The sequence below is a fragment of the Mytilus galloprovincialis genome, chromosome 1 (assembly GCF_965363235.1).
Source record: "Mytilus galloprovincialis chromosome 1, xbMytGall1.hap1.1, whole genome shotgun sequence".
Lineage (NCBI taxonomy): Eukaryota > Metazoa > Mollusca > Bivalvia > Mytilida > Mytilidae > Mytilus > Mytilus galloprovincialis.
Window position 1 is genome coordinate 78,515,945 of NC_134838.1, and position 25,721 is coordinate 78,541,665.

General features: G+C 32.4%; 1 protein-coding gene across 3 annotated transcripts in view; it reads left to right on the forward strand.

Moving 5' to 3' along the window:
• LOC143085064 (metabotropic glutamate receptor 3-like) overlaps positions 1 to 25,721 on the forward strand; it is a 65,988-nt gene that overhangs the window by 21,706 nt on the left and 18,561 nt on the right. For 2 of the 3 annotated variants that reach the window (XM_076261224.1, XM_076261234.1), the window contains exon 2: positions 6,372 to 7,881. In XM_076261224.1, the coding sequence (XP_076117339.1) occupies positions 6,501 to 7,881 (1,381 nt within the window). In that variant the 5' untranslated portion in view covers positions 6,372 to 6,500. Of the gene's footprint in view, positions 1 to 6,371; positions 7,890 to 25,721 lie in introns of those variants that run through there. The other variant, XM_076261243.1, reaches the window with a different exon arrangement.

Sequence of the window (25,721 nt, forward strand, 5' to 3'; positions counted from 1 at the left end):
AAAACACTTCCGCAATCTTAAAATGCGACAAAACGATTTTGAAAAAAAACTTAAATTCCATAAAAAAATAAGTTCTAAATAATCTGACTTAAATAGCGGAGGAATAATCGGACAAAATAAAGATCTGCAGCTCTAAAAAAAAGATTTTTATGCAGACATCTTGTACGTTCAGATATTTAACATCCAATCTTTTATTATAATGTTCTTTGAAAAGCACAAAAATATGTCGACATTTACCTTAAAAGCTCACTTAACCATAAAACAGACTTATTTAGATACTGTTGTCAGGTCATTAAGAGTTGCATATATTGGTATTAATATTGATTCACTCATACAGTATAGGGTCTTTGCTAGAAATAAACACATTTTTTGTTAGTCTTGTTTGTTATTAATTTTAGTTTATTTATATTTTTTGGAGTTTAGTATGACGTCCATTTTAACTGAACTAGTATATAATTTCATTTAGGGATCAGCTGATGACCACTTCTGGGTGGGGTATTTCTTGCTGCGTTTAAGACTTATTGGTGGCCTTAACTTTTATCTGCTCTTTAGTCGGGTTGTTGTCTCTTTGACATATTCCCCATTTCTATTATCAATTTTATTAATGTCGAACCAATAAAATACTGTACCAGCAATTGGGAGGGCAGTAATCATTGTAGTACAGATTTGAAGACAGTCAATGACTTTCAGCTGCAATCTCAAATTTGCAAATACTGGTCGTGGAACCGTAGAATATTCATCTTGCAGTCTTAATTTAGTATACAGACTGCTTTATGCATAGAATACTAAAAAAAACTCAAATACTTGCTAAAGCATTCAGAAAATGGCTATAAGCATTTTGTATTTTAAATTATACATTAAATTTCCAGGGGCAAACGAAAACAGCGTCGAGACATTAATCGACAAAGTCAAAGATCAATCATATATCAAACTAGAATTAAATACAAAATACCCTTATACCATTCAGGATTGATACGTTTCTGTAATTCGCCATATAAAACACAATGTTGTCGAGATAATAGAGTTTTAAAGTCCTGCCACTTAATGAAATGAGCTATTATTTTACTTTCTGTTTGGAAGTATCAATTCGTTAAAATAACAATTTAAAATAAAACTTCTGAAAGTCAACAAGGTACTTAAGGAAATGGAAATCTTAACGATAGAAAATGAATTATAGTTCTTCCATTTACTTTCAAATTGTTTATCTACGAAAAACTAGTTTTACATTTGAAGATATGTTTGTCCTTTTGGCCTTTTGAGGATAAATGTCCCTATTGCAAACATACTACATGTTCTTATTTTTATATTTTGTTATATGTATTTTAAATAATGTTTCTTTTTTCGTTCTATTATTTTGCTGTTAATAATAAAGGTTGGCGACACGTGACTTCTGGAGCTACTTCTTAAAACAGAGATCAAAATGAAGCTTTCAAAAAATCATATGTAAAATTAAGATAAATCTCATGTCTTTTATCAATATGCCTGAAATAATAAAAAGCATATGTGCAACACATGTCGAACCCTTTTTGAACTCGGCAAAAAGATTCATATTGCTACTCGCAGCTGCTATTTTAAAGTCATAAAAATCCGAAAATCGATACAACATATGTCGTGTATATGCCATATGTAGAGCATGGAACAAATCTACCTAACTCTGCTTCCAGTTTGACCAGACTTAACAAAAACCACGGATAATACATGAAATGACATATGCATGACGTGATGAAATTTACCTGTCGACACATGATAAATCTCATCAAAACTTAAAAGTTTGTAAGTTTTTACAGTTACAAGATGAGCAAAGACAATGATAGGCAAAATGATTTATTGAATCACGTTATGACTCTCCTTTAGAAATCTGAACTATTTTAACTATTTAACTGTTTCAACTGTTTATTCGAAATATGTGGTATTTAGACTATCGGCCTAGCAATACTTCCATTTGTCTATACAAAAACATATGCCAACAATAACAACGTGTTAGCTTTGCATTTGCTTTATGAATGCAATCGTTCATAATCAGTTCCTTCGCCTGTTTAAACCTTTCAGATTTCTTTTTGTTTTTGTTTTGAAAGGTTAGTAACTCCTTATTAGCCAAATGTGCTTGGTAGCCATATATGGTAACTAACCGTGTATTTTTTAGGGCATCTTATACCAAATATATATAGTCACCACGTGTAGTACGTTAACCAATCATATCCCCGTCAATATATAGGAGGTTAGATAAATGTACATATAACATAGAAGCAAAATGAGTAGTTTGCATGGTTACAGAAACAACCCTGAAGACCCCCCCCCCCCAATCAATATATCTTTGGTTTCTGTCATACATAATATTCTCAGTATTCATTTTCCCTGGGGACAATAATTGCGCTCAAGGCAACACATCTAAATTTCTGAGTCTGAGTACGATAATCGAACTCATTTGTTAACTTTCGACTCAGTTTGTTGTTGCACTCATACTCATATCAATCAATCAAAATTTCATTTCATGTTTCGAGCATAATTTTGTGCTCCGAGCACTGAGCAAAGTGTTATTACCTCAACCCCTGAACGTGTTGTCATAAAACTTCCGAGTGCGATAATTGTACTCAAGACAAAAGACAAAATATTTTATTTCAGACACAAACGAGTACAAGAGGTCAGACGTAGAAATCAACCAATGAAAATAATGTATTTGGTTTTCCAGGCACAAATCTGTATTCCGAGTACTTAGTAAAGTTTTATTACCACCAGGCCTAATCTTGTTAACAGATATTTTGTGGATTTCTCGTTACGCGACAGATGATATAAGCCAAAGCTGGCGTTAAAGATAAATCATAATTCTATGACTTTTATCCTTCTGAACTAACCTTCCTTTTGGCGTTGTTTTTTGTTCTTTTAAATGTATTTGATTGTTTTTCGTACAGCTCTGATTTTGTTCATAAATGTTTCTTTCTAGACTATGCATAAATTTTTCATCGCTTCACTACCACATTTAAGGTCATATTTTAAAATTAAAATTAAGGATAAATTATCACAAATGACAATTCTCCAAAATTATAAACGAGTTTCAGTTCATCAAACAACATTTATTACATTATTTATGACTGTCCTTCGTTCTTAGATAACACCATAAGAATGTAATCACAATTTTATCGTTAAATTAAGTATTTTAAAAGTTAAGCGATCATGTAATTTAGGAGTAAACTTTCTGGAAACAAACATATTTAATAAAAATCAGTCGAACGAATGGTGACCTCTAAAGGTTTTTTGGGGGGATGTGATTTTCGCTGTTTGTCCAATTGACATTTTCTATCATTGTTTTTTTGTTCATTTCAGAGGGCGTTAAGATATAAAAAAAAATCACATGTCTAATGATACAAGCTAATTTTAAAAGAAATGTAAAGCACTGAAAGTGTTGTTTTCTTATTAGCATTTTAATATCCGGTATTACCTTTTTATATATAAAAAAAAAGAAGATGTGGTATGATTGCCAATGATACAACTCTCCACAACACATGTTTGTTTGTGCAATCATATCTTTAAAAAATAATACTTTTCCGCTTACGGTTATAGCCAATGTAGTTTGAGTTCCAACCTTAATGAAATAATATGAACATTATATTAACAAGTTAAGTGAATTCATATTTTTTTTTTTTTTTTAAATATCGGTATGCTATTGTTAAACAAGACAAATAGTTACATGTATATATATATTAACAGCTTTAGTGAGATAAGGGACTTTCTGTTTTGAATTTTCCTCGGAGTTCAGTATTTTTGTGATTTTACTTATTGCTATATATGAAGTTATTGTTCTTGTATTGTTGTAGAAAAAATGGGGGCCTATTTTTGTTTGTTTTCTTTTTTAAATTGTTTAACATTTTTGTCATATTGGGACCCTTTATAGCTTACTAAACAGTCATTGTTGAAGGCCGTACTGTGACTGAATGTTTTTTATTTGGTCTATGGGTAGTTACATGTACCACATTGAAAATCATATAATATCTTCTGATTTCAATTCTACTACTAAGTGAAATTTACTCAATCCGCACTCTTATTCTATCATAGATAATTATAGAATTGTATAAACCATCATAGCAGCGATGAGAACAGGGCAAACCTATGAATAAACTAATGATACAAGTATATTATCACTTCTACATAATAGTTAAATCATTAACCATCCCAACTGACATATTGGACATATAATTGATTTTTATAGCAAACTGTCTCCCACTGGTCATGACTATATATATATAATTATATATATATATATATATATATATACGTGTAGCTTTCCATTTCTCGAATTAAATGGTCGAGTTGCAGATTTTGTCGAGTGTAACATTGTTTAATTCTTCTCCCAATAGAATCTCCAGCACATGAATCGTGCTTGATTTCAATATTAGTGTTTGTATATAATAAAAGTCTTCCAGCGTACATGTTTTGTGAAATTTATATCGTAAAAGTTGTAACCAGGGGCCAGTTTCACGAAGCTGTCTTAAGACTAAGACATGTCTTAGGATGGTCTTAGGACATATCTTAGTCCTAAGTGGGTTTCACAAAGTGGTCCTAACTTAGGACATCTCTTAAAGTTGGTCATAAACTTAGGACTATACGAGAGGTGTCTTATGATGGTCTTAGGATAGTCATACGTTTATTTATATAATTTACACTTATTTTCTATATTAATTTTGCAAATTATTTATCTATTATCTAATAAGCACATCTCCCTTTACTGCTTCTAAGTAAAAGTTTATAGGTTGTCGAATTATCAACAATGATTCATCAATAAAAAACATTCGATATATTTATAGGAATAATGCACGATTTTATCCTTTTACCTTATTCATTTACTGTAACCGATACAGTGACAAAATGAATTCAACTCACTTTTTCTTTATCATCACATTATAATTTTTTCCCCTTAAATTACATTTACATGAATATTTCAATAAATCCATGTTAATATTTGAAAATTTAAAGAACTTGCGACAGGTTTAGGATATCTTAGCTAAGATCATACTAAGACAGCTTCGAGACGAGGTCTGAGATATGTCCTAGGATAGTCATAAGAGGATCATAAGACATGTCCTAAGACATATCCTAGGACAGGTCTTAGGATAGCTTCGTGAAACTGGCCCCAGTTCCCAAATGACAATTTACGAAGACGTTTGTAAAAGGTATTATATGAAACACCATAAACAAGGCTTGTGATTGTCTTTCAGCAAAAGAACGCACAACACATAATTAAATGGGTTAGGAGAAAGAAAGATTAAATTTTACAACCTATATTTCCTTTAAATCATTAATTTTAAGATTAATATAAATGGGTTTGCTGAATATGCAATGAGATGTTCCTATGTTAAATCAGTAAATTATCATTTGCGCTTAACGTTTTACATATGCAACTATTCTAATTAGATTAATATTTTATTTGAAGAGAAAATTCTTTGTAAGTTTCGTACTGAGAGACCTACATTGTAAGTGGTAGATTATGAAGAAAAGTATCATATTAAATACAGATGATTTCTTTCTCACTTGCATAAGTGATATTTATTAATTACGAGATGATGTTTTCCGACGACCAGAGAAATAAAATATGTGCAACACTTCAGCGATATTTTTTCTTGTACACAATCTATGTCGAAAATAGCAAATTAGGGTAAAGTTATCTTTTTATTTGACTTTATTGAAAGAGTTGATTGATTGCGCAGCTTGTTTTGCTTGCGTCAGTTAAAAGCTACAATTCTATTTTTAAGAAGATATTTGAAATAGTTTCATCATTACATAAAAATTCACGTTTACCTTCAAAAGACGGTGATTAGATGGGACTCTGAAGCTTATTTTAGAATTTTTGAGAAAGAAAAATGTTTAAGAATAACCTTTCAAAATTAATTTAGTTGAGAGAATGCTCATGTCATGTTCTGATTAAATTGTAATAATGTCTAGATTGTGTGACGTATCTTCTTTACTTTTCATTTGTAATTTGTTAAGATCAACATAATCTTGTAGCTTTCAGCGCTCTTTCATCAGTGGTACGTGGCTTTATTCCAGTACAATTTTAGAATTTTTTCTCGAAAACTGCGCATTCTTCCAATGTTTTTGTGACATTCATCTTGACAAAACACTTTTTCCAATCCATGTGTCGGGTTGTGATAGTGATGGCGTGAGAATTTGTCACTTCTGACAGATGGGATGCCTACATTAGAGAATTTTCTGCTTGGTTCTGTGACAAAATTGGTTATTTAATCTGATAAATACTCCAACTTCTGATATGAATGAGGTATAAGCAGTAGTGAAAAATTCCATCATCACTTGTTCGAGTCTGCTATAGCAGCAAATTATTTTCAATATAAATCTATAATGATGCAATTTGTCCTTTTCAGAGAACAAGATAATGGTGTAGTAACAGTTTATTGTTGATGGATTTATAAGTCACATTATGGAGCTGATTGATAACACTAATGATATTTGTTGGGATATTACAATAATAACTGACCAGTAATGGACGGAGAATGGCGACATCTTTCACCGTAGAACGCTCTGGCCGAGAACATTGGAAGTTTATACAAATAACAGTGTTTTTAAACTATATTTGTATATTACATGGGACAGCTGTGACTCAATCAGTACGATCAGCCACGATACCGGGGAGATTTCTCGTTGGCGGACTTTTCCCTGTTCACCAAAAAGGTGTAGACGGCACTTGTGGTGCAATTAATCCTGACCGTGGAATTCAAAGGTTAGAAGCAATGCTCTTTACTTTGGATGAAATAAATCTAGATCAAAATATTCTTCCTGGAATACGAATCGGAACCGAAATATTTGACACGTGTGCTAGGGAAACAATTGCATTGGATAGATCTTTAGAGTTTATACGCGGAACATTTACATCTCTTGATGCTTCCGACTTCCGGTGTGAAGATGAATCCCTTGCAAAGTCTAATAAAACACCTAAAGCAATAGCAGGTGTTATTGGTGGCTCGTATAGTTCTGTTTCTGAGCAAGTTGCAAATCTATTACGATTATTTAAAATCCCCCAAATAAGTTACGCATCCACCAGTGCAAGATTAAGTGATAAAAAACGTTATGACTATTTCATTAGAACAGTCCCACCAGATAATTTTCAAGCTAAGGCTATGGTTGACATTGTATCAAAATTCAACTGGACATACGTATCCACAGTGGCATCGGAAGGAGAATATGGGGTTTCAGGTATTGAAGCATTTGTAGAGGAAGCTAATGCGAGGAATATTTGCATTTCAGAGTCAATCAAAATAAATTCCAATGCTAATAAGAACTCGTATATTGACGCGGTACAAAAATTAGCAGCCTCACCAGAAAATGCCAAAGTTATCATTTTATTCCTTAGACAGGAAGATGCGAAAGGTATTCTAAGAGCTGTTCATGAGAAAAGCATGTATGGTCGGTTCTATTGGATAGCCGCTGATGGTTGGGGTCAGCAAACGGCTGCTGTTGCAGACCACGAAAGAGCGGCTGAGGGAGCATTGACTTTAGAATTACAATCTACTTTTCTACCCGAATTCGACAAGTACTTTTTCAAATTGAACCCACAAGACAATAAAAGAAATCCTTGGTTTAGAGAATACTGGGCAAAGGTTCATAAGTGCAGTTGGCCTAACGTTACCCATCCTATTACAAATCCGTTGGCAAAGTTTTGTACTGGGAAAGAACGATTGTCACTTTCTGTATATAAACAGGAGAGTAAAGTCCAGTTTATTTATAATGCCGTGTATGCATTAGCTATCGCCTTGCACAACATGCATGCGAATATTTGTGGCAATAGGACGGGGAAGGCAGAGTTGTGTGCTGAAATGACCAAGCTGAATGGGGAAACACTATTAAAGTCATATTTGTTAAACACATCCTTTACAGGTGAGTGAGACTCAGTATTATTAAAGGAAGCTCCATTACTGGAATGGGTTCAGAATTATAAAAATAAATGACTAGTGTAGCAAAATTTGAAAATGCATTTATATATTGTGTTACAAATCCCTTTAAGATTACACTGCATGTGTACATTGTTTTACAAATCCTTTAAAGGTTACGCTGCAAGGTAATAACACTTAATATGTCAAATTGTAACTATATTCAAGTTACAATTAGTATTCACAAAGCATCAATTGAATTATATATACAAGTGTGTGACAAACAAAAGTGCTTAATTGAAAATGAAAAGATATAGAGTGGGTGTATCTGAGAAGATAATCTTTTATAGTGCATACCAGGAAGTAACCGGCAATAATAGTTAAAGACATATATTGCTTTTAATGTTAATCTTAACAGTTGTGTTTGTAACACAGTCTTAAAACATCTGATCTAAACATTTACTAATTAAGTCCAATTCCCTATTGTGTAATAATGTACACATATAGTCTGGATCTCGGGTAGTGCACGTGGTAGGTCGATAAATGTTTAATTCATTCGATTTCATCCGGGTTTTTTTCTCTTGTTCTGTTATATAACAAATGGTTTTTCGAGTTTTTGAGATCTATTTAAGTCTGTACTCTTCTTCTTGAAATACGAACTAACAGGTCCACAATCCTTGAATGAGATCAATAGGCGGTCACTTATCGAATTTTTTTGAAATTCATTTATAAATTTGAGAATGTAAATGGGGAATGTGTCAAAGAGACAACAAACCGACCATTATAGAGCAGACAGCAACCGAAGGTCACCAATAGGTCTTCAATGCAGCGAGAAACTCCCGCACCCAGAGGCGTCCTTCAGCTGGCCCCTAAACAAATACATGTATATATACTAGTTCGGCGTTCAAAGACAAGAACATGACTGCAACATATATGTACTTGTCTTTGAAAACAAGAAATAGTTTAACTTTTATATACAACAAATGTACTCATTTTGTATGGTTTATATTTTTGATGAAAAAAAACTCATCAGCGGAAGACTATGTTACAGAAGCCAAATCTACATTTAATGTATATATTACACACTACATGATATAGACAGGGATTTCTGGTATTATGTTTCTATGAAAACATAAATTATGGCAGTTGTGTAGTTTATTTTAACACACAAAAACAATAAATTCGAAAGATATCAAAGGAACATTGAACTCATAAATCGAAAACAAACTGACAACTATATGACATATAAAGGCAACGAATCTGATGTACAGTAGTTGTCGTTTGTTTATGTAATTTATACGTGTTTTTCGTTTCTCGTTTTTTTATTTAATATAGATTAGACCGTTGGTTTTCCCGTTTGAATGGTTTAACACTAGCAATTTTGGGGCCCTTTATAGCTTGTTGTTCGGTGTGAGCCAAGGCTCCGTGTTGAAGGCATCACATTGACCTATAATGGTTTACTTTTTCTATATTGTTATTTGGATGGAGAGTTGTCTCATTGGCACTCACACCACATCTTCCTATATCTATTAACAGTAGCATACCGGTGTTAAAACGCTTTAAATTGATTGAGACAAATAGCGAATAACCAAAATAACGACAAAAGACAACAATCTACAACACACTTTGTATAGTAAACTAAAGTCTGAGCAAAACGAAATCCACCAAATAACAGTGCTAATCTTGATTTTTTGCTCCTTAAAAGATTAAAAACTTGCTGAACAAACATTTTGTTACTGCAAAATATCAGAACCTTTCCTTGTGTCAAATTTAAAGACTTGTTTTTGTAAAGAAGCATAGTCCCTCTGTTTACACATTAAAAGAACGGATATGGGGTGATGCATATAAAGCATTAACCCAGGTGTTGGAAAAGTTATGAAACTTTATACAGTAAGTCAGTCTTCAATCAAAACTGATAAATAGTGTAAATATGAAGTACTAGTGTGAATTTGAAAAGTAATAGATGCCTTTAAATTCATTTTAGACGTAATTATAAAAAATAAACGGCCGTATAAGTACCCAAGACTGCTATTCAATCAAGTATAATGCAACATATGCAGTATACACTAGCTCCTTCTTCTCTATCAAAACTGGTTAAAACAATCGTTGATATCTACGTCACTGCAGGCTTTTCTGTAGTTGTTGGAACATGATGTAATTCTATCTCTCCTATAGTAACTTATGATGAATTTGACTGCACGTTGCTTTATAGTTGCGATGGCTATGTTTTCCGGTTGAATGGTTTAAAATAGTACACACACATTCGATATGTGGGCGGACAAGATCGGACAAGGGTAATGTAGCTTGTTGCTTTTGTGTTTTTGGAGGACGAGCTGCTTATATGTCACCTCAAGAATCTAAAGGTGTTGTTTGCCTTTTTCGTGAAGCTACTGATATTTGTTCTTACTGCTGATTGTAACGCCCAAGTATTTCGCCCGGTCAGACGGTTGTAAAATAAAGCCATGCATTGAAAAATCGTCGCTAGTTATTTTCCGCTTGTTGGTCATGTTATGAACCTCATCATCCAGTTTTTCTATCACTGTTGCAGTTGATCAATATCTTCTTTTGAAATTTTGATAGTAGGTCATATTTATAGACTAGATTATTTAATGGCGGAAAGACTGTTCCAAGTGGCATTATATGACACGCCATCAACCACTACTTACTGTTATCTGTTTGCAAGGAAGCTCTTAATCCACTGCAGTGTACTGATATTCACGTCATATTAGTGCAGTTTCACAGCAAAACTCTAATAGGGAACTTTGTCAAAAGCCTTACTGAATCAAGCAGGATTCATGAAGCATCTATCTGTTGTTTTAAATTCAATCCCTTGTCCAGATCATCAATCGTATTGATGAGCTGGCGCTCGCATTATTGCCTTCTTACTATTCATCGGCTCTGGTGTGTTATTGGCCTCTAGGTGGTTGATGATATGGCTGTAAATAATGTGCATTACAACTTTACAGCAACCTGACGTTAGTAATAAAGAACGATCGCTTTATCTCCTTTCTTAAATATTGGAACGACAAATGCTAGCTTTCAGTCATCTGGAACGGTCCCTTGGTCAATTGATGTCTGGAACAGCATTTTTAAAAAGTGATCACTGTCACCGTAGTCCCCGTGACTTTGGTTGATATTCTGTCGACTTCCATAGCTTTGTGAGGATTCAGCAATTTCAGAACACCTTTCTATGCTTTGTAGTAATTCCCCAAGATGTTGCATACTGTTTGAGTTCCTGGTGTTGAAGACTGACAAAAACCGGCGGTTCAATATTTCCGCTTTTTCTGATGATGTTGAATGTAAGTACCCTCGTTACGTATAGTGGGACAATACCAGCGTTTTCAGATTTTGATAAATGAGTAGAATTTCTTCTTAATTTTATCGTCTTATACCATGTTATTGATGGAGTTGTTGTGGGTTGTCCTGCATGTGTCGTTACTTTCTTTTTTCTTTTACAAAGAAAAAGAAAAATATCAATAATCAAATACAGAGATTGCCAAATTCATTTTTCTTTCACTTGATTCGTTTTGGGTTAAAAATGTGTAATCGTCATTATCCTAACTAAGCATATACTATCAACTTTTGTATTGATTGAAGCTATTTAATTTTTAAGTAACGTAACGTTATCCTATTCATGATAAAACGATTTTAACAACATCGCGATATCGGTCACTTAATTAACGATTCGTAGGTGTGTTGACATTAGAAAAATGACTCTTTTGTTGTGACTCAAACTGTCGTTTTTTGTTTTAACTTTTTGACTCTTTTTGGCTCCAAAAGTTAATCATTAATGCAAAAAAATAGAACTGAATTCTACATAAGAGATGCCAAACAACCATGTAATTTCATGTCAAACTGCATAATTAGTCGGGAAAGCCCCAGAATTCATTCTCAGCTGCTCGAAGTACTGTGTTATTAGGTATTCATTATCTCTCACACTGATGCATTCACTGTAATTAGTTGATCAATTTCCTGCAAGAAGTCAAAATTGAAGAAAAAACCAGTTATACACAACTAGTGCGTACCAAAATAGAGATTTATAACTTCTTAAAAAATATTCTAGGTATATCGAATACGAATTTGTGGATTTCAATTATTGACAATGGTATATGGTAACATGGCACTTTACGTATCCCAAATTGAAAAAAAAACAGCTGAAAGTTTTTTTTTATGCCCCACCTACGATAGTAGCGGGGCATTATGTTTTCTGGTCTGTTTGTTCGTTTGTCCGTCTGATCGTCCCGCTTCAGGTTAAAGTTTTTGGTCAAGGTAGTTTTTGATGAAGTTGAAACTTAGTACACATGTTCCTTATGATATGATCTTTCTAATTCTAATGCCAAATAAGAGTTTTGACCCCAATTTCACGGTCCACTGAAAATAGAAAATAGTACGAGTGGGGCATCCGTGTACTATGGATACATTCTTGTTTATGAATAATGAGAAAAATGAGTATATATACAGTGAATATGAAAACTAACAATAAAAATGCATTAGTTTATGCAAAATGCATTAGTTAAGTAGGAAAGCACTGGTTACTACTTTGTAAGTAACCTCGTTAACTGACAGTCTAGGGTTGGTACAGTGGTTGTAATACCATTTGTTGAACCGATTTGAAAGACAAAATAAGCATTTATATTTTGTACGACACTTAAGAATAAACAGCACATCTTTTGATAGCTGATGGGAGATCTTTATTGAGAGGGCTAACTTATTGCAACTATTGTAAGCTTTGATAATTTCTGTTTTTTCAAGTGAAAAAAAAAATCATAAGCATATGTTTATTTCAAACCAAAGTTTACATATGTGTTTCATTTTGCGTCATCTGATTTTTATTTACACACTCCTTCAATTTTTTTCAATATAGATTACCTTTCAAGATTTTTTTCAATATAAATTATCTTTCAAGATTTGTTTTCAATATTAACTATCTTTCAAGACTGTTTCAACAGAAGCGTGTTTTGAATACTTTTTGATCTTTATGTTTACAGTAACTATATCTAACAATTCTTGATTTGTATCTGTTTGAAGTAATATTTTACTATTGCAATAAGTACTAAAAAAGAACATATTGCTATGTTTACCAAACAAAACTTGTCCATATGCTTACTTACAACTGTTCTTTTCCATTGCACTTAATGACATGAACTAACTAACAAAATATTTAATAATTTAATTAAGCTTTCAAAAGGGAAGTACATTTATACGTTCGATCATATTGATAAATCAGTTTTCAAAAGATTCATGCGAGGTGGCACTTAACAACAGATTAAAGACGTTTAGATTTCATTAATATTTTTCTTGTATAGTAGATGCAAATAACAAAATAAAGATATGATATATAAGAAAGTAAGTACATTATTTATTATAGTGACAAGTGTAAATATGTACAAATTATACACATACAATATATGAAAAATATTTATACACCCGGTCCAATGGACCTATAAGTCACCTAAAATGAAATTAAATAATTATAAATACGTTCTTGAATATAACAATTTATTCACGAAATTATCTTTTAGTTAACGAATGTTAATTAAAAAAAAATTATAAACATATAAAGCTATTTGTAAACAGAATTGCGTCTTTTGGTATACGCCTGTAAAATGTATTTAGCAAGTTTTCGAGTATGACTTATAATAAAAATATAGTTTTTCTTTATTGTCCATAGATATAAAGGAAGTAGTTAATAAAAGTTCACCAAACACATGTTCTCGTATATCAGAATAGAATGTACAGTCTAGTAAAAAATGATTTTCAGTTTCGGTCACGCCTGCAGTGCAAAATTTGCAAGGCCTTTCTTCTGGTCTTTCACCTATATATCGTCCTGTTTCTACCCTCAGAGGTAATATTTCACATCTGAATTGTGCTAAATGCGAGCGTTCGACTTTGGTTAAATTGAGTTTTACATACTGTTCTTGATTAAATGTTGATTTGAAAGTTATATAAGTTCGAAGTTTTGGCACTTATTTTACATCATCATTCCACATGTTTTGCGTATTGTTATGCGTTTACTTTTCTACATTGGATAGAGGTATAGGGGGAGGTTTGATATCTCATAAACATGCTTAACCCCGCCGCATTTTTGCGCCTGTCCCAAGTCAGGAGCCTCTGGCCTTTGTTAGTCTTGTATTATTTTCATTTAGTTTCTTGTGTACAATTTGGAAATTAGTATGGCGTTCATTATCACTGAACTAGTATATATTTGTTTAGGGGCCAGCTGGAGCACGCCTCCGGGTGCGGGAATTTCTCGCTACATTGACGACCCGTTCGTGACCTTCTGCTGTTGTTTTTCTATGGTCGGGTTGTTGTCTCTTTGACACATTCCCCATTTCCATTCTCAATTTTATTGAATAAAGTCGTTGAATTTTTTATTTCTACAGTTTTCCAATTAAGAGCAGTTTTTGAATCAAAATAATATTCTAAATTAAGTTTACAGAGAATGTCTTTCAATTCGCTACACCAATTGTCGGTACAACGATTATAGTCTGCATTAAAGGCGACCTTCGTTATGTGTTTATCTTCAAATTTTAGGAGTCTGTTCCAATACCTGACCATGTTTATCCTTCTTCGAAACTGGCTTGGGATCCATCCAACGTCTCCATGTACGGCGAAAGTAGGCACAAAACGGTGAACAACAAGAAAATATCGTATTATACGGTTTTGAATATTGTCTATTGTTTGAAATTTTCTGTATACCCAAACACCTGAGACATAATCTAACATAGGAACTACACACGAGTAATACAGTTTTTCGTAGGCATTAAATCCGAAGTCTTTATTGTTATGAATTTTGGATTTGAATATCGACCCTAGTGCTCTCCCACCGCCTTTCGACATTTTGGTTATGAAACTTTCGTTATGACTAAATGTAATCCCTAAATAATTGTAATTTTCAACCTTCTCCAATTTGTTTTTTTCCGACTGTAAATTCAAAAATACATATATATGTATATTTAAAAAGAAAGGGTGTGAGATATCTATTCATGACTCAAAAACAGTACATAGGGTGTGCCTTTATAGCCATTTCACGTATTTTCTGAATAAAAAATATTTGATTTGCAAATAATACATATTCATGAACGCCTAGTTTTCCTTCTGTTTCAATATACCAACCATTCTGTGCGGGATGTTACGCTATAATATATTGCCTATGTTAACTGTATTCACTGTATTCACTGGCTTTAATGTGCTACCAGAGAAATGTATTTAGTAGTGTCTTCTTCAAAATGTTGACTAAAGTCAAATACCAAACGAGTGAAACCTGACACTCGTTGATTGTTTTTTAATTATCAGGTGTTAATTTGTTACAGAAAACTCTTACCAGTTACACTGTACAAATTCCATACGAATTACAAGTAGTTAGTACATGCAAATGTTAACTCGATTACGTGTTAACTCATCGGTCATGAGACGAATAATGTTCAATGTCATATTAAAACAAACATGTATGTTGTTGGGTTTGGTTTTTTTTATCTGGACTGTAAATCGTTTACCATTTTCTTGTAAGACATTGCTAGTGTGTTTCCCACTCTTTACTTAAAACATGTCTGACGTTATTCATTTATTACAAATTCATCATGATGTCAATATTTCCAAGGCTTGTGTTTCCTTAGTTGTTTTACTTTTAATACATTAATGGTGTATTGGGATGTATTTACACGGATATAAAAATTCCAAAAAAAAAAAAGACAAAAGTTACCAAAAGCACATACAAACTTATGAGCCCTTAAAGAACTGTCAATGCAAATGATACAAAAACGACCAAAAGAAATACAAGTGGCGCATCAAAATATAAGTCTGGTACCTTTTATAACTATTTACTTTCTTATGCAAATACTCACCCGATGATAGGTCTAGTTCGGTCGGTCACATTCTAGGAAAAGAGGACTGGAATATGGTTACGGCACTTGGAACATATCAATCGTCGTCTGTTAAACAGATGTTACCATTATATTATAGTTCGTTTCAGTGTGTGTTACATTTTAATGTTGTGTCGTAGTTCTCTTATATTTGATACGTTTCCTTCTTCCCGGATATGTTTTTTCTCTATCGATTTATGAATTTTGAACAGCGGTACACTACTGTTACCTTTATTTACCATGCGGTAAACCAATTGTCATGCAACTGTAAAATTAGGCAAAAGATGATTCCAACTTAACCACTTGAATCTCTTGTTTTTTTTAGCTTCACTATAAATAGACAACTACAATTAAGTAAATCATAAAAGATAAGCAAGCTCCTTAATATTGTATTACTTTGGAGAAATATACATCATATGCTGGCTTTGTTGAAATGTTGCTACATATAAATAAAATATTCACAGTTGTAAGGCTAACATCATCTCTTTAAAAAAAATGTTTTTAAACGACCCTCATTGTCCATTTCTAGATATGTGACAGACGTAACTATATCTGTCGTATCCCTTTTTCCAATATTGTTCGACATATTTTCAACATATCTATAATACATTAAATATGTATATCTCATATATGAAGGCTGCCTTGATTGAATAACGGACGAAGTCGGCAAGAGGGGGAGCACAGTTGGTTCACATATAAAAGCCGATGGTTTGTTGAAAACTCTTCATCCCAACGCAACAAATATGTTGTCAATCAAGAATCAATCAACTTTACAACATTTTGAGTATTTTAATTTAGATGTAGATTGAGACCATAAATTACTAGTTATCAAAGTACAAGTGCACTGGAATCCAACTTATATTAACTTAATATATGTCTTAATGATATATCATTTTTTCATCGCGTTAAGGAATATCTCAGGCGATTTCCAGATTGAAAAGCTCATCCAATTCTTCTTAATTTTCAGCTCGTTTCTTTCGAATTTCAGTCAATACCCATAAGTATTTCATTGTATTATTTCATTTTGCATTGCTCATATATTTTCGCGTATACTAATTTTACTAATGACAGATTACGCTATCAACGAAATATTCATGCAATGTCGTTAATGACACTAGAACGCAGTCGTCACAGAATAAACTAATTTATTTCAACATGTGTGGAATATTATCTGTGTTATCATGCTTTTGGATAAGACTTGTTGTTTACGTAATAGTGTGTGATACAATATTGCAATCTAATTGCATTTTTAAGGGACTTTCCATTTTCAATTTTCCTTGGAGTTTGACATTTTTTGTTATTTTACTTTTTAGGCTGAAAAATAATTCGAACAAGCGTGGACAAATTTGATATTTGACGTGCACACTGTTCATCTGTAATATTGTGTTATAAATTATTATTGGCCAAAATGGAGGTAACAGGACGGCCATGTTTGCTATGTATAAACTTAATGCTAGTTCTGTGAAAACATCTTATCAAAATGAGGTTAATAACACCAGCAGAGAGGACCAAAGTATAACATCATAAGTAACAAATACAAATCATTAAGCCTAAATAAAATCTGCTAGAACCGAATACTTTACCTCATCAATAAAACAGCAACGATGACCAGCTATTTATCTTATAAATAACTAAGAGAGAAGACCATTTGCCTTAACTCATTATTAAGAACAGCAGAGGGCTACAATGCAAAACATCACGAATAAAAGGAGCAGAGATGAAAAACACAACCACATGATTTAAAAAAAAAAACAGACAGGTCCCAATTCATAACCGAATGAATAAAAGATTAAGAGGGGTCTTTTCCCAATGAAAAGAATAGCAGACAGGACCAAATAAATAACAGAAGGAATACAAAAGCATGAGATGATCAGATACATGATCTCATACATATAAACAGCAGAGGAGACGAAACATAACTGAACCCTACCTTATGAATTAAGTAGCAAGGAAGACAAAACATATAACATCATTCATGAATTAGCAGAAATGACAAATACACTACCTCGTGAATAGGAAATATGAGTAAACAAATAAATAACATCGAGAATAAAAATTTGTGAGGTCCAAATAATTTTTGATTATAAACACCAGATATGTCCAAAACGTAACTTTTATTTGTTATTTTGATAAGTGTATATCAAAAACACATATGTAAAAAATGCTTCACATTAATTCTTCATCAGACCCTGACAAAAACCATATTTCAGAACACCTTTCTATGTGTGTTTGGCTTTGTGGTAATTCCCCAAGATGTTGCATACTTTTTGAGTTCCTGGTGTTGAAAACTGACAAAAACCGGCGGTTCAGTATTTCCGCTTTTTCTGATGATGTTGAGTGTAAGTACCCTCGTTACGTATAGTGGGACAATACCAGCGTTTTCAGATTTTGATAAATGAGTAGAATTCTTCTTAGTTTTATCGTCTTATACCTTGTTATTGATGGAGTTGTCCTGCATGTGTCGTTACTTTCTTTTTTCTTTCAGAAAGAAAAAGAAAAATATCAATAATCAAATACAGAGATTGCCAAATTAATTCTTCTTTCACTTGATTCGTTTTGGGTTAAAAATGTGTAATCGTCATTATCCTAACTAAGCATATTCAATCAACTTTTGTATTGATTGAAGCTATTTAATTTCTAAGTAACGTAACGTTATCCTATTCATGATAAAACGATTTTAACAACATCGCGATATCGGTCACTTAATTAACGATTCGTAGGTGTGTTGACATTAGAAAAATGACTCTTTTGTTGTGACTCAAACTGTCGTTTTTTGTTTTAACTTTTTGACTCTTTTTGGCTCCAAAAGTTAATCATTAATGCCAAAAAAAATAGAACTGAATTCTACATAAGAGATGCCAAACAACGATGTAATTTCATGTCAAACTGCATAATTAGTCGGGAAAGCCCCAGAATTCATTCTCAGCTGCTCGAAGTACTGTGTTATTAGGCATTCATTATCTCTCAAACTGATGCATTCACTGTAATTAGTTGATAAATTTCCTGCAAGAAGTCAAAATTGAAGGAAAATCTAGTTATACACAACTTGTGCGTACCAAAATAGCATAGAGATTTATAACTTCTAAAAAAATATTCTAGGTATATCGAATACGAATATCTGGATTTCAATTATTGACAATGGTATATGGTAACATGGCACTTTACGTATCCCAAATTGAAAAAAAAAACCAGCTGAAAGTTTTTTTTTATGCCCCACCTACGATAGTAGAGGGGCAATATGTTTTCTGGTCTGTACGTCTGTTTGTTCGTTCGTCCGTCCAATCGTCCCGCTTCCGGTTAAAGTTTTTAGTCAAGGTAGTTTTTGATGAAGTTGAAGTCCAATCAACTTGAAACTTAGTACACATGTTCCTTATGATATGATCTTTCTAATTCTAATGCCAAATAAGAGTTTTGACCCCAATTTCACGGTCCACTGAACATAGAAAATAGTACGCGTGGGGCATCCGTGTACTATGGATACATTCTTGTTTATGAATAAAATTAGAGTATATATACAGTGAATATGAAAACTAACAATCAAAATGCATAAGTTTATGCAAAATGCATTAGTTAAGTAGGAAAGCACTGGTTACTACTTTGTAAGTAACCTCGTTAACTGACAGTCTAGGGTTGGTACAGTGGTTGTAATACCATTTGTTGAACCGATTTGAAAGACAAAATAAGCATTTATATTTTATAGGACACTTAAGAATAAACAGCACATCTTTTGATAGCTGATGGGAGATCTTTATTGAGAGGGCTAACTTATTGCAACTATTGTAAGCTTTGATAATTTCTGTTTTTTTCAAGTGAAAAAAAAATCATAAGCATATGTTTATTTCAAATCAAAGTTTACATATGTGTTTCATTTTGCGTCATCTGATTTTTATTTACACACTCCTTCAATTTTGTTCAATATAAATTACATTTCAAGATTTTTTTTCAATATAAATTATCTTTCAAGATTTGTTTTCAATATTAATTATCTTTCAATAAAATTGAGAATGGAAATGGGGAATGTGTCAAAGAGACAACAACCCGACCAAATAAAAAACAACAGCAGAGGGTCACCAACAGGTCTTCAATGTAGCGAGAAATTCCCGCACCCGGAGGCGTCCCTCAGCTGGCCCCTAAACAAATATATACTAGTCCAGTGATAATGAACGCCATACTAATTTCCAAATTGTACACAAGAAACTAAAATTAAAATAATACAAGACTAACAAAGGCCAGAGGCTCCTGACTTGGGACAGGCGCAAAAATGCGGCGGGGTTAAACATGTTTGTGAGATCTCATCCCTCCCCCTATACCTCTAACCAATGTAGTAAAGTAAACGCATAACAATACGCACATTAAAATTCAGTTCAAGAGAAATCCGAGTCTGATGTCAGAAGATGTAACCAAAGAAAATAAACAAAATGACAATAATACATAAATAACAACAGACTACTAGCAGTTAACTGACATGCCAGCTCCAGACTTCAATTAAACTGACTGAAAGATTATGATTTCATCATATGAACATCAGGCACAATCCTTCCCGTTAGGGGTTTAGTATCATACCATCATAACATATATGAGAAGAACATAACCCGTGTCTTGCCAACAACTGTTTTTTAGAATAAATGTGTTTAGTTCCGATGCAAAGACCTTATCAGTGACTCAATATTAACGCCAAAATATGCAATCTTTAATGACTTGACAACAGTATCGTAATTATATCCCTTCTTAATAAGTCTATTCAAAGGTTTTGTAAGTTTCTGAGGTGAATACTGACACCTTTGTGCTTTATAAAGAATATTACCATAAAAAATTGGATGTGAAATACCTGAACGTATTAGAAGTCTGCATGTTGAGCTATATTTACGAATGATGTCTTTATACCGATGATAAAATTTAGTAAATGTTTTGACTAGTTTGTGATATCGAAAACCCTGGTGTAATAATTTTTCAGTAATACATAAATTTCTCTCGTTAAAATCTAAAACATTGTTACATACACGAGCGAATCGTACAAGTTGAGATATATAAACACCGTAAGATGGTGACAAGGGAACGTCACCATCTAAAAACGGATAATTAACGATAGGAAATGAAAAATCATCCCTTTTATCATAAATTTTAGTATTCAGCTTTCCATTAGTGATATAGATATCAAGATCGAGAAAAGGGCAGTGGTCATTGTTAGTATTAGCTTTATTTAAAGTAAGTTCAACAGGATAAATTTCAAGACTGTTTCAACAGAAGCGTGTTTTGAATACCTTTTGATCTTTATGTTTACAGTAACTATATCTAACAATTCTTGATTTGTATCTGTTTGAAGTAATATTTTACTATTGCAATAAGTACTAAAAAAGAACATATTGCTATGTTTACCAAACAAAACTTGTCCATATGCTTACTTTCAACTGTCCTTTCCATTGCACTTAATGACATGAACTAACTAACAAAATATTTAATAATTTAATTAAGCTTTCAAAAGGGAAGTACATTTATACGTTCGATCATATTAATAAATCATTTTTCAAAAGATTCATGCGAGGTGGCACTTAACAACAGATTAAAGACGTTTAGATTTCATTAATATTTTTCTTGTATAGTATTGTCCATTTGACTTCTATATATTTGCAGAAAAAAATTCTTAAAAAATCATTTTTATGAATTAATAATTTTTTCCTTGATGTATATTATTATATGGTATATACGAACTCTGACTTTTAATTTCGTAATTTTTGGTCAATAATTAAAAAAGTTTCCCATTAAATTGGTATAGTCACATGATACAAATAAACAAACATTAAAAGCACATGTATGTTGTTTTTGTTTTGTTTAGAAGGCCGTTAGACTACTTATACTTACTCCATCAGGTAATCAACACTTCAAAAAATAAATTTAACATAGAGACCTAATGGGAAACTTTTTTTAAATATTGACCAAAAATTATGAAATTAATAGTCAAAGTTCGTATATACCATATAGTAACATACATCAAGGAAAAAATTATCAATTCATAAAAATGAATTTTTATGAAATTTTTTCTGCAAATATATAGAAGTCAAATGGACAATAGATGCAAATAACAAAATAAAGATATGATATATAAGTAAGTAAGTACATTATTTATTATAGTGACAAGTGTAAATATGTACAAATTATACACATACAATATATGAAAAATATTTATACACCCGGTCCAATGGACCTATAATATAAGTCACCTAAAATGAAATTAAATAATTATAAATACGTTCTTGAATATAACAATTTATTGACGAAATTATCTTTTAGTTAACGAATGTTAATTTAAAAAAATATATATAAACATATAAAGCTATTTGTAAACAGAATTGCGTCTTTTGGTATACGCCTGTAAAATGTATTTAGCAAGTTTTCGAGTATGACTTATAATAAAAAAAAAAAGCCTTTCTTTATTGTCCATAGATATAAAGGAAGTAGTTAATAAAAGTTCACCGAACACATGTTCTCGTATATCAGAATAGAATGTACAGTCTAGTAAAAAATGATTTTCAGTTTCGGTCACGTCTGCAGTGCAAAATTTGCAAGGCCTTTCTTCTGATCTTTCACCTATATATCGTCCTGTTTCTACCCTCAGAGGTAATATTTCACATCTGAATTGTGCTAAATGCGAGCGTTCGACTTTGGTTAAATTGAGTTTTACATACTGTTCTTGATTAAATGTTGATTTGAAAGTTATATAAGTTCGAAGTTTTGGCACTTATTTTACATCATCATTCCACATGTTTTGCGTATTGTTATGCGTTTACTTTTCTACATTGGATAGAGGTATAGGGGGAGGGTTGATATCTCATAAACATGTTTAACCCCGCCGCATTTTTGCGCCTGTCCCAAGTCAGGAGCCTCTGGCCTTTGTTAGTCTTGTATTATTTTAATTTAGTTTCTTGTGTACAATTTGGAAATTAGTATGGCGTTCATTATCACTGAACTAGTATATATTTGTTTAGGGGCCAGCTGGAGCACGCCTCCGGGTGCGGGAATTTCTCACTACATTGAGACCCGTTGGTGACCTTTTGCTGTTGTTTTTCTATGGTCGGGTTGTTGTCTCTTTGACACATTCCCCATTTCCATTCTCAATTTTATTGAATAAAGTCGTTGAATTTTTTATTTCTACAGTTTTCCAATTAAGAGCAGTTTTTGAATCAAAATAATATTCTAAATTAAGTTTACAGAGAATGTCTTTCAATTCGTTACACCAATTGTCGGTACAACGATTATAGTCTGCATTAAAGGCGACCTTCGTTATGTGTTCATCTTCAAATTTTAGGAGTCTGTTCCAATACCTGACCATGTTTATCCTTCTTCGAAACTGGCTTGGGATCCATCCAACATCTCCATGTACGGCGAGAGTAGGCACAAAACGGTGAACAACAAGAAAATATCGTATTATACGGTTTTGAATATTGTCTATTGTTTGAAATTTTCTGTATACCCAAACACCTGAGACATAATCTAAGATAGGAACTACACACGAGTAATACAGTTTTTCGTAGGCATTAAATCCGAAGTCTTTATTGTTATGAATTTTGGATATGATCGACCCTAGTGCTCTCCCTCCGCCTTTCGACATTTTGGTTATGAAACTTTCGTTATGACTAAATGTAATCCCTAAATAATTGTAATTTTCAACCTTCTCCAATTTGTTTTTTTCCGACTGTAAATTCAAAAATACATATATATATATATGTATATTTAAAAATAAAGGGTGTGAGTTATTGACTCAAAAACAGTACATAGGGTGTGCCTTTATAGCCATTTCACGTATATTTGAATAAAGATTATTTGATTTGCAAATAATACATATTCATGAACGCCTAGTTTTCCTTCTGTTTCAATATACCAACCAGTCTGTGCGGGATGTTACACTATAATATATTGTCTATATTAACTGTATTCACTGTATTCACTGGCTTTAATGTGCTACCAGAGAAATGTATTTAGTAGTGTCTTCTTCAAAAATGTTGACTTAAGTCAAATACCAAACGAGTGAAACCTGACACTCGCTGATTGTTTTTTAATTATCAGGTGTTAATTTGTTACAGAAAACCCTTACCAGTTACAAATTCCATACGAATTACAAGTAGTTAGTACATGCAAATGTTAACTCGATTACGTGTTAACTCATCGGTAATGAGACGAATAATGTTCAATGTCATATTAAAACAAACATGTATGTTGTTGGGTTTGTTTGTTTTTATCTGGACTGTAACTTGTTTACCATTTTCTTGTAAGACATTGCTAGTGTGTTTCCCACTCTTTTACTTAGAACATGTCTGACGTTATTCATTCATTACAAATTCATCATGATGTCAATATTTCCAAGGCTTGTGTGTCGTTAGTTGTTTTACTTTTAATACATTAATAGTGTATTGGGACCATTTACACGGATACTAAAATTCCAAAAAAAAAGAAGACAAAAATTACCAAAAGCACATACAAACTTATCAGTCCTTAAAGAACTGTCAATGCAAATGCAAAAGATACAAAAACGACCAAAAGAAATACAAGTGGCGCATCAAAATATAAGTCTGGTACCTTTTATAACTATTTCCTTTCTTATGCAAATACTCACCTGGTGATAGGTCTACTTCGGTTGGTCACATTCTAGGACTGCAATGTGGTAACGGCACTTGGAACATATCAATTGTTGTCTGTTAAACAGATGTTACCATTATATTGTAGTTCGTTTCAGTGTATGTTACATTTTAATGTTGTGTTGCAACTGTAAAATTAAGCAAAAGATGAGTCCAACTTAACGACTTGAATCTCTTGGTTTATTAGATTCACTGTAAATAGCGAACTACAATCAAGTAAAACATAAAAGATAAGCAAGCTCTTTAATATTGTATTACTTTGGAGAAATATACATTATATGCTGGCTTTGTTGAAATGTTGCTACATATAAATAGAAAATTCACAGTTGTAAGGCTAACATCAATCTCTTTAAAAATTTTATTCTTAACCGACCCTCATTGTCCATTTCTAGATATGTGCCAGACGTAACTGTATCTGTCGTATCCCTTTTTCCAATATTGTTCAACATATTTTCAACATATCTATAATACATTAAATTAAAAAGTGATAGGAAATCATCTTAATAGCAGAACATAAATTTGAAAAATAATACTAAATTCTTTTCGGCTTTATGAGAATCTCATGTATGAAGGCTGCCTTGACTGAATAACAGACGAAGTCGGCAAAAGGGGGAACACAGTTGGTTCACATATGAATGCCGATGGTTTGTTGAAAACTCTTCATCCAAACGTAACAAATATGTTGTCAATCAAGAATCAATCAACTTAACAACATTTTAAGTATTTTAATTTAGATGCAGATTGAGACCATGAATTACTAGTTATCAAATTTCAGTACAAGTGCACTGGAATCCAACTTATATTAAGTTAATATATGTCTTAACGATATATAATTTTTCCATCGCGTTAAGGAATATCTCAGGCGATTTCCAGATTGAAAAGCTCATCCAATTCTTCTTAATTTTCAGCTCGTTTCTTTCGAATTTCAGTCAATACCCATAAGTATTTCATTGTATTATTTCATTTTGCATTGCTCATATATTTTCGCGTATACTAATTTTACTAATGACAGATTAGGCTATCAACGAAATATTCATGCAATGTCGTTAATGACACTGGAACGCAGTCGTCACAGAATAAACTAATTTATTTCAACATGTGTGGAATATTATCTGTTTTATCATGCTTTTGGATAAGACTTGTTGTTTACGTAATAGTGTGTGATACAATATTGCAGTCTAATTGCATTTTTAAGGGTCTTTCCATTTTCAATTTTCCTTGGAGTTTGGCATTTTCTGTTATTTTACGTTTTAGGCTGAAAAATAATTCGAACAAGAGTGGACAAATTCGATATTTGACGTGCACACTGTTCATCTGTAATATTGTGTTATAAATTATTATTTGCCGAAATGGAG